At 46.1% G+C, this 10701-nt stretch overlaps 1 protein-coding gene across 1 annotated transcript in view; it reads left to right on the top strand.

Moving 5' to 3' along the window:
• The first annotated feature begins 463 nt into the window (after positions 1 to 463).
• Positions 464 to 10701, top strand: part of ZZEF1 (zinc finger ZZ-type and EF-hand domain containing 1) — a 57137-nt gene continuing 46899 nt past the window's right edge. Inside the window, exons 1-6 of the mRNA XM_040082231.2 lie at positions 464 to 802; positions 4936 to 5080; positions 6103 to 6297; positions 7180 to 7351; positions 8768 to 8967; positions 9990 to 10200. Coding sequence (XP_039938165.1) covers positions 464 to 802; positions 4936 to 5080; positions 6103 to 6297; positions 7180 to 7351; positions 8768 to 8967; positions 9990 to 10200 — 1262 coding nt within the window. The remainder of the gene's footprint in view (positions 803 to 4935; positions 5081 to 6102; positions 6298 to 7179; positions 7352 to 8767; positions 8968 to 9989; positions 10201 to 10701) is intronic.

The following is a 10701-nucleotide window of genomic DNA, read 5'->3' as shown; positions in this document are numbered from 1 at the left end:
TTTCTCATATTGAGGCGAAATTTGTCATGGTTTTCTTCATGGCCGTTACTCTTTATCCTGTCACTGGACACCACTGAAGAGAGCCTAGCACCGCCCTACTGGGCACCTCTTGGAGATACATCTATGAATTAATGAGATCCCCTTTAGTCTTCTCCACACGAGAGAGCTGCCCCAAACCTCTCCACAATTGCTGCCCACGCTGGATCCTCCCCAGCGGCTCCTTCTCCTTCCCTCACCGGTCGCGGGGGCCGGCGGGTCGGCCCTTTGCGGCAGCGCAGTGTCGCTTTGCGGCGGTGTGGCGCTTTGCGGCGGTGTGGCGCGGGTGCCGCTTTACGGCGGTGTGGCGGCCCCGCGCTGACAGGTGCGGCGGGCGGGAAGTTGCTGACTAAGGCGGGCCGGGCCGGGCGGGGACCGGCGGGAGCGGCGGCACCGGCGGCGGCTGCGAGGGGCTCCCGAGCGGCTCATGGGGACGGCGGCGAGCCACAGCAGCGAGGAGGAGGAGGAGGGGGGCGCCGAAGAGGGCATGGAGGGGGCGGCCGGCGCGCCCCAACCCGGCGCGGCCGCGCCGGCGCTGCCGCCGGCCGAGGTGCTGCTGGAGCAGGCCCGGCTGCGGGAGGCCACGGCGCGGCTGCGGGAGGCGGCCCTGCCCGAGCCGCTCGTGTCGCGGCACCACAGCGCGCTGGTGCGATGGCTGGAGGAGCGGCTGAGCCGCGGCGACGAGGCCGTGAGCCTGGAGCAGTTCTGCGAGGTGCTGGAGAGCGTGTCCCGGCTGGCGGCCGGGTCCCGCGGGGAGAGCGAGGAGGTGAGAGCCGGCAGGAAGCGCCGTCCGCGGGGATCGTGGAAGGGCTCGGGCAGGGAGGGACCGCAAAGACCATCGCGTTCCACCCCCCTGCGCGGGCAGGGACACCTTCCAGTAAATCGGGCTGCTCGGAGCGCCGTCCAGCCTGGCCTTGGACGCTTCAGGGGTGGGGCTCCCCTCCAGCGATCCGCCTGTCCGGCCGGCGGTGGTCGGCGGCGGGGGAAGGGCTGTGGGGCAGCCTCCGGGGCGCTCTTGGGGGTCGGTCTCCCCGAGCCCTCGCTGTGAGAGCTGGCTCCGCGTCCGTGGCCATCCACACCAGCCTGGGGACCCCGGACACGCGTCCTGGTACGGGGGGGAGAGGCCGAGCCAGAGCGTTCTGCACGAGGTTGGAAAAGCGGCTGCTGCTGTTGATAGACAGCCTGTCAGCTTCCAGATATCCTTAAAAAAACCCTCAAAACCAACTTATGTCAGTTATCAGTGATCAGGCTCAGCAACCTCTTAAGAATAAAATGGGTATTTACAGCAATATTTCTGCTGTTGCTACTGCTAGTGCAGCTGAGAGCACAGGTGTGGTGAGAACACGGGTAGTAAATCCTGCCTGAGTAATTCTGCTTGATGCTTACTAGCGTTATCAGCAAGTCAAAGTTTACCACGCTTAGTTTTATTGTAGCTTTTTAAAACCGGCAGTGAAGTTGTCAAGTATCTCTTTTATTGTAAGGTAGGGCTTTTGGAAAAGTTGTAAGAAAGTAGTGTTGCAGAGATCCCCTTCCACAGCCAGAAGGTGTTCTGGTCAGCTTTTAATGGTAAAAGAGAGTAGTTTCCTTCCTGGTGGGATTTCCAGGGAAATCCCCTCTTTGGGAAAGGATATGAAGAACTTAATGTCTAGAATACTTAAGCTTTACTCTGTAGCAATCCAAAATGCAGCAGAGTACTCTGTTAGGAATTCCACACTCACTTGAGAAAGTGGCTGTGTCTGAATTCCTTAGTGCAAGCAGTTCCTGAGGCTCAGCAGTCACTTCCTGCTGTCTTTGTTTTGCTCCCGAGCAGCAGAATAACTGTGTAAACTGTTAAATCACACACACACGCCTCAGATCGGTGCTGACAGGTGAACAAGGCTCCTGGAAACTGGAAGGAGATTCATTTTCACATACAGATAGGTGTGTTTTTACCAGACTGGTTTTAGTACCTTGGTAAAATGCTGCTTCCACTTCCAGTTCATTTACCAGAAGAGCCAGTAACAAGCACATCTCCATTTGTAACAACAGCAAGGGTGAAATTAGTCCATTGGGGCTCTTCCTGTTGGCACAAACAGCCGAGCCTTGTGGGCTGCAGAAATATTTTGAGGATTGTCTGTATTTCACCTCCTCCTCTGCATGAAGAATCTGTTTGTTTTGGTTTCATTTCCTGCTCTAGGGAGTGGGGAAAAAGCTTGTCACAGGATTTACCATGGCACGGATATGTGGTCACATCTGGCCTGTCCTGCAAAGTCGAGACGTTGAGAGTTCCGTGGAAAACCTTGATGTCATCGTTTCTGTAGCTGGCACTTACCCATGAGCTGTGCTACTTGAGCTTTCCTTTTACACTGATGAGAAGTCACTTTAGGGGTGGCAGGCCAGTAGGTTTCACTTTTTAATATCTCTGGAGTCCTGTCTGGCACAGCCCAGGTTTGATCTGCCCTTTCAGTTTCTCTCTTCTCAGTGCAGGGCTTTGAGCACAGACTTCCAATGTTTTATGAACAATGTTTAAATGCAAAATCTGTTTTCTAGATAAACTGAACCTCTCGATCCTTCTTGGTATTGCTTCAGAGGTTGTCATGTCATGCATCCAGCTTTGGCTGGCAACATTAATGCTGCAGTTCCACTGAGAGCAGGGGGTGAAATACGGAGTTCTCCCAAGTCACCTTTCAGATTCCTTGTTGTTCCATCCCTCTCCTGAGCTGGGAGATGAGGGGCTGATGTTTCCATGTGCTGTATTTCCCATGTGCTCTCACCCATCATTTCCTATGAAAGATGCTTCTCACGTGCTTCTTCATGTTCAGGGTTGAACTGTATGGAGTTACTGCTTTTATTTAGGAGTACAATGAGCTGAGTTGTGTAAGGCTGCTGCTGAATTGTATCATGTCCCAGTCCTGCACACAACTCAGAAATTCTTTTGAGTACAGGTTGGCACTCATTTTTTTCCCCCACTTTTGTTTTTCTTTTCCCCCATTACACAGGAGAGCAGTGGAAATTGTGTATGTTTTTTTTTGTCAAATACAGAGTTTAAATTATATTGAACAGTCAAAAAATAATTTTAGAGTTCTAGGTTTGGTGTAATCTGCTGAGGTCATAGGAAGAGTTTAAAAATAATAACAAAATAGTGCATTAAGATGTGAAGAAAAGCATACATGTAGTAATCCCTCCTTACGTGAGAGTATTAAAAAATGTTTAAAGTAGGTGTCAGCAGATTCAGCCTTGTTGCCTCGTTTATTGCCACCAGTTAACATCACAAAACTTGTTCAATTTCTAGTTTAGTAATTGTGCAGTTTGACTTGAAATATGAGGAAAAATGGTGAGAATGGTGTGAAGCTGTACATTGAATTGTTTTGGCAACTGAGTCATGTCTGTTAGAATTAATTCCCTCTGGCTCGTTGTCCTCAAGCAAAGGTGTTTTTTTGTTTTGGGATCTGCCCTGTGCCTGGGCTGGACTGGCTGTGCTGCCTGCTGGATGCTCAGCACCAGCTTTGCTGCTCCCAATAATTTTTTTAAAGGTGATCATTATTAACTTGGGTTCAGCTGTGTGTATAATAAAACTTTATAAAGCTTCCGAGCTGAACTCCAGCTCTGTGCCACAGAAGTGCCATGAGAGCTTTAGTCAGCTAAAACACTGTTTCAATTCTGTTGTCTTCTGAGGACTTTGCTCTCGATTTACTGGTGTAATTATGCCACGGTTAATTGGCAGGTTATTTTGAGCTAATCCTTTCGGGTTACTACTCTCTAGGATAGCACTGTTAATGGTCCATCAAGTCTGATATTGAGGTAGCAAACCAAGAGCTTCCTCCTGAGCAGCAGCGATCCCTTGACTCAGACAGCTGTGAGATCATCTGTTCTTAGACACCAAATTTACTGGGCTTGTGTGGCTGAACTTGGAATACAAAGTTCAGGGCAGTGAGATTAAAGTCTTGCTCGTAAAGAAATATCTTTTGTAAGTGCATTCCCAATTTATATGAAAAAGGTGGATGCTCCTGAAATAACCACTTTTCTCTTTTGGAACAAGTTTTAGCAATTAAACAGAAGCTTGTTTCAAATTAAACCTGATTGTGAGAATATGGCAGATTTTTAATAGTGGTGTGTCACTGCTATTAAATCATGAATTCTCTCATGAAATGGCTAGTTAAAGCAAGTTACATTTATGAGCTTAGCTCTGTTTTACAGGCTCAGCTGAATAAAGATAGCTTGTACGTTTGTTAGTTCAAAGTTGTGAAATGCAGTGTGTTACTTTTTGTACATGCTCAACACAACTTTTTATATTAAAAATTTTATTAGGGTCAATGTTAATAAAGCTGCCAGTGGTTCTCTTCGATAAAAGATATGCCAACCCTTTTCTAACTCTCTACTTAGATAAACTATATTAAACTGATCCTCTGTGTAGGAGGGCAGTTTATAGAAGGAAAAATCAAATGAAAAAGTATTACTGTTCTTAGGACAATCTCTTAAATAAAGAAAATGTGTTAACCCTGAAGGAATTTGAGTGGATGCATGAGAGAGGGATGCAGCAGTGATGAGTAATCTAGGGCGTGGCTCTTGGAACCAAACCACCCTTCAGCTGAGGAGCTTTTTGGTGAGCACCTTCCTCACGGTCCCAGCTCTCCATGGATGGATCCTGCTGATTCACTGGTGTGTGTGACGGGCTGCCTCCACCTAAGCATGACTCCAGTAGACTTTTATAGGAAGGCAGTGCAAATACCTTCAAACTTGGCCAGCGCTGCAGATTTCCAGCCAGGCTGCTTCCTGTTACCACGAATTCAGGGCTTTGGGAAAGGGATTCTTTTGATTTTGTTTTAATAGCGTTACAATGTTTGTTGCTCCGGTTTCTGTGAAATCCCTTGCTTAAGGAAATATGCTGAAACAAATTTTCTTTTTTTTGTTACTCTTCAGGCCTTTGCGCAATTTGATGCTGAAGGAGATGGCACTGCAGATGTGGAGAACATGCTGGAGGCTCTCAAGAATTCTAGTGGAGCAAATCTTCAGGGTGGGCTGAGCCATGTAATCAGGCAACTGCAAGCTTGTTCACTGGTGCCAGGTATGAGAGCAGAGTATTGGAAGAAAGGGTTTTCCAAGCCCTGCCCCATAGGAGTGCTGCTTCAATAAATTGCTTTAATAGCATTGCTTGTCCTAATCTTATCAAAACCATCCTCCAGAAGATTCTTGGTTCCGTAGTGCCAAGCAAATGGAGTTGCTGTAAAGAAACATTTCCCAGAATTACATGCAGAACTTCCTTTCACAAATAACCACTGTTTCCTTCTCTGTGTGACTAGTGAGTGTCATACCCCTGTTTAGTTTATCTCACAGACAGAAAAGTGTACCTTGCCGAATTTTGGTCAGTGCCCAGCTAATGCAGGGCTTGGTACTTGGTGACTGGAGGAATAAATCCTCCATGGAGTCTGTTCCAGGGGATGAGTCACATATTTTTTTTTATTATTATATTGTTATTCAGCATTTGAAATCCTGATAAAACATAATTCAGGTTTTATGGTTTATAGTTCAGAAAGTGTCAGTTTCCAGAAGGTGATTTCTGGGATAAGTGTCAATTACTGGCTTTCCTTCCAAGCATTTGATGATAAGTGGCTAAAGAGGATTTGCCTTAAGGGATCAGACAAGAAACACTAGAATTGGCTGCAGAGAAGTCAGAGGAGAGGACTTAGAAAGTACTGTTGTGTGCATGTAAATGCAGTGATTCAGAGTACCAGTGCTGAGGAGCTGACATTTCTGGCCAAGCTGTGGAAGGCATTAGGCACCTCATTGGGAATAATCCACAGTGCCAAAGGGAAGAGCTCGGTGTGGTTCAGGGTGAGTGATGCAAGCACCTGAACTTGGTAAGGTGCAACTGCTTCACTTAGATTTTGAAGGTAACGGTTTGAGCAGCAATATAAATGTGAGATTTTTGGTAATTACTTTGAACTCCTTCAGGCATTTCAAGTCACTGGCAAAAATATTTTCCTGCACTTTTCCCTGCTGTAGTGGTTGCAGGCTTGAGCTACATCCTCTAATGGTTTTATATCCTTCTTACACTGTGGTCCCTGAGGAAATAACCTCTCTTTCTAGGGTTTATTGATATATTTTCCGAATCGAAGGAGCGCCTGGGCCTTCACGCCTCCATGATATTGAGATTCTTGCACCGGAACCGCATTTCCAGCGCCGCCATCCCTTACCCAGCGCTGGAGTACTTCAACAACATCTGCACCATGCGCTCGTCCGTGCTGAAGGATTCCTTGGATCGGCTGCTCCTCAAAGAGAGAGGTATGCAAGGTCTTCCCTTCTTTTTCAGGATGGTGGCGTGACCATGGCTTTGAAAAAGAGACTACAGATAAAATGACAAGCTTTCTTTACTGTGCCACCTCTAACCGGTTGCATGTTTTATTTATGAAGTTGATCTGCATGCTTCTGTGGATTTTTGGTGGTTTTTTGAAGCACATAAATTAATTTCCAAACTACCCAGCAATCTGAGTAGCGCTCTGGAATGTTCTTATCTTTCTCCTGGCCTGTTTCAGAATTGATGGTTACTTGTATGTGATATTCTGTATTCAGTCAAATATCTCTACTAGTTGCTAGAATCTTAGTTTCCATGGGAAGTGGATGTTTTCTGAAGTTGACTGTCCAGTATTAAAGGATACTTTATCATTTTGGACTGGAGGTGATGAATCTTTTACTGTATCTCTGATGGGACTGGCCTGGTCCCTGCAGGGAGGACTCCTGTTCTTTGCAGCTTGAGTAGGCATTTTCAGATTTCTGCACTTCTATTGAAACAGATCAAGTTACATGGGAAAGAGGGTGCTTTGTGCCTTCCCTAAAATACACGAACTGAAGTTTTCTCCATCGTAATTTACTTTTCCCTTTCATCTGTTTGTATTTGAGCACAAAAATAATAAAACACCGGTGAAGCCGTTAATGAAAGGTGTAGATAAAAGCTATTGAACTCCAGGGAATGGAGACGTTTTGATACTGAGAGTGGTAGATGGAGATTATTGCAATTTCCTCTGAAATGAAACTTTGCTGTCTCCTAGTTTCTGTCCGGGGCCGTGTTTTGTGCCAACAAGTTAATTTGTGTGAGGTAGTTCTTACAAAGGTACAACAATACTCAAAACAGGCCGAAGAAAACTATTCCGAGTGATTTCTTTGCAGAATACCCCAGTGACCTGAATGGCAATCAGGAGTCAGACAAGCTGAAGTCTGTCACAAAGTGCTACACACACATTGAAACCTCCTCCAACTCGGCCGATATCGACAAGATGACGAATGGAGAGACTTCCTCCTTCTGGCAGTCGGACGGGAGCGCTCGATCCCACTGGATACGGTGAGCTGGGGCTCAGGGCTGGCACTCCTTAGCTTGCCAGCCAGTGGGCTGGGGTGGTGATGGATCTACGTGGCCCCAAGGCTGCTCCAGGACTCCTCAGCTGGGCAGGGGACAGAAAATATAACAAAAGGCTCTCGGGTCAAGGGCAGGGAGAGCTCTTTCACCAACTGCCACCACAGACAAAACAGGCTCGATTCAGGGAATTTAGTTCAAGTTCTTAAATCAGGGTGGGGTTAGGGGAAACAAAACCAAATCTTCCCCCTCTTCTTCCCAGAGAAGAAGTTTTCTTAGAGAAAAACGGAAGAGAAGTTATCTCCTCCCCTCCAGAGGCGCAGGGGGATGGGGAATGTGGGCTGCGCTCAGTTCATCACGTGCTGGCTCTGCCTCTCCTTCCTCCTCAGGGGCAGGACTCCTCACACACTTCCCCTGCACCAGCCTGGGGTCCCTCCCTTGGGAGACAGTCCCCCTCAAAAGCTCCAGTGTGGGTCCTTCCCACGGGGTGCAGTTACAGAAGCACAGAATACTGAGATGGAAGGGACCCCCAAGGGTTGTCAAGTCCAGATGTTAAGTGGATGGCCCCTGTGGGGATCAGTCCTTCAGGAAAAGGCTGCTCCAGCAAGGGTCCCCCATGGGGTCACCAATCCTGCCAGCAAACCTCCTCCAGTGCACGCTGCTCTCCCCTGGGCACAGGTCCAGCCTCCAGCAGCTTCTCACACTCTGTAGCCCCCCACTGCTAAAACCTTGTCACACAAACCCAAAACAGGTGTAATTGAGAACAGCTGGAGTTAATGAGGGACAGATGAGTATAGATAAAAACAGGAGTCATTAATCTCTGCATAAAATTTAAAAGCCTGACTGCCAAATAAAAGGTCACCTGTAAAAAGCCTGTATCTGCTGTGGTGACACGCAGCCTTGTATAGTGAAGCTTTCCAAGCTGTAATGCCATTGCAGTGGTTGGTACTTAAATAGAAACACTTTGCCACTGTCCAGGAAGTGCCATGAAGCAGAAGCACTCAATGAAACAGAAATGGTTAGTGGTTTTTTTTTTTTTCAGTGGTAGCTCTATGAATATATGCTTCAAAGAAAAAAAAAAAATAATCTCATTTTGGTCATTATTGACACTGCATTTTTGCTCCTGAGGAATGAATTCTCACTTGAAAATATAAATAGAAAATTCCACAATCTCTCAGAGGCAACTGAATTTTTTAACTTGTTCACCTAAATCAAAATTTTTTAACTTGTTCACCATGGCATGGTGTTAAGAACACCTGTGAAGCATTAGGTACACTTCAGAGGATTTATTTGTGTTTGTAGAGGAGGAATATGCATATGTGTAGTATTATGCTATACAATAAAACCACAGTGCTAGACTTACCTTCTCTTCGCAAGAACTGTTTTATCTTCTTTGCCTTGCAGCTTGAAGATGAAACCAGATGTGGTTTTGAGACACCTGTCCATTGCAGTGGCAGCTAATGACCAGAGTTACATGCCACAGCAAGTCACAGTGGCAGTGGGAAGGAACGCCAGCAGTCTCCAGGAGGTCCGAGATGTTCACATTCCAAGCAATATCACTGGCTACGTAACACTGTTGGAAGACGCTAACATTAGTCAGATGTGTGAGTCAATAAAGATACCATTGGGATACTGGTTTGGTGCTTTTTGCAAGGTCAAGGGTTGGGTCAGATGGTGGAGAGATGTGTTGAAGTGTCAGTCACCAGGGGTGACGCTTTGGGCCTTCTCCTTGGCTCAGAGGAGTTGTTTTCATTCTAGTTTAATTTCTAGCCTGGAAGAGAGTCTTCCCAGCCTTTCTCGTGGTCTCTGTAACGTGGGCTAAGGGTTGAAGAGAAAAATGACAAAAGACGCAGTTTTAGCTTTTCAATGTGAAGACTTGGGGCAGTTTTAAAATATCCTTGCTTGCAGAGTGAAAGCATATGTTGGCTGATAGTATTTAGCAAAAAATCTGCTTTTTTTTGGTCCCGAAACTCTGACGTTGGTCCAATGTAAAGCAGGTTTTATGCTTTTAAATAATGTTATTTTTGATTCTGGTAGCTCTGTGGGTGCTATATTGGAATCAATCAATCAAGAAAAGCTGCTCCTTCCTAAGATGGTTTCTGCAGCTTCAGGAATTTTGTCCCTTCACTTCCAAAAGATGCTTTTCCCTGAGAGGAGCTTTCACTACCACACAAGTGGGCAGCAAGGATGTTCTTCCTTAAAAATAGTCAGGACAATGCCATCTGTGCAAAATGGTCAAGAACTTGTGTGAAAATTTTTATGTAACTTTAAACTTTGCCTTTGGGCTTTGCTCCTTTTCCCTATTATCTCCACAACCACTTGCTACCAAGGCACTTCCTATGTACGTAGGTAGGAAGGTAGAGTCTGTTTTCCACTTTGAGGATATTTTATTACAATTTTCCCTAGTTCCAGGTCATAGCAGCTGTAATGGATCCACAGGCTGTTTCTGCAAAGGCCAAATTTCCCAGATCAGAGGTGCTCAGTGTGTGTGATCGTCCGTACCGAGCAGGAACTTCCAGGGGGTCCTGCGCGAATTTAATGTTTGGAATATCCGAATCCTTCTAGCTCGAACCTAGCAAGAAGAAATGGGGGGAAAAAAAAATTTTCCTGTTCTGTGTTTTGACAGATGTACAGATAAACATCAAGCGTTGCCTTAGTGATGGATGTGACACCAGGATCCACGGGCTGCGGGCTGTGGGCTACCAGAGAGTGAGGAAGGTGGGAGTGTCCGTGTGCGACGCCTCGGCCATCTGGTACTGGTCCCTGCTGACCTCTCTGGTGACAGCTTCCATGGAAACAAACCCAGCATTTGTTCACACCATTTTACAGAATACCCAGTAAGTAACAAACTTAACACGGGGTGTGATTTTTTTTTTTTTTTTTAATCTGCTGCTTAATTTTTTACGCAAGTACTTCTGGCTTTAGTAAGCAATCTGCCCTATGTGGTTTCCGCTCCCTCTGTTAAGGTGTTTAAACAGCTTTTTCTGTCTCATCGTTCAGATTTTTGATGTTTCACTGCTATCCATTTGCACCTACTAGAACAAGTGTAATTCTCCTGGCTCTTTCATCTAATCTAGTTGTTAAGCCATGACTGAATGGACACTGAAATACAGATTTTTCACCGATCCATTTACTTGTAATGACTTTGAGCTGCCTAAAATGAATTCATTTTTCTTGGCCGGTATTAATAATCAATAAAATTAACATCTTCCCCTTTGGACTGAAGCTTCATTTAACTTAATTTTCAGCAGATTTCTACTTATATGATGCCTTGTCATGCATTTTATGGGGATATAGTTGACTACATGCTCCATCTCCGTGCAAATGTTTGCTCGTGG

The sequence above is a fragment of the Hirundo rustica genome, chromosome 19, assembly GCF_015227805.2.
Source record: "Hirundo rustica isolate bHirRus1 chromosome 19, bHirRus1.pri.v3, whole genome shotgun sequence".
NCBI lineage: Eukaryota > Metazoa > Chordata > Aves > Passeriformes > Hirundinidae > Hirundo > Hirundo rustica.
Note: the sequence above shows the minus strand (reverse complement) of the source record. Positions and strands in the feature narration are given on the sequence as shown.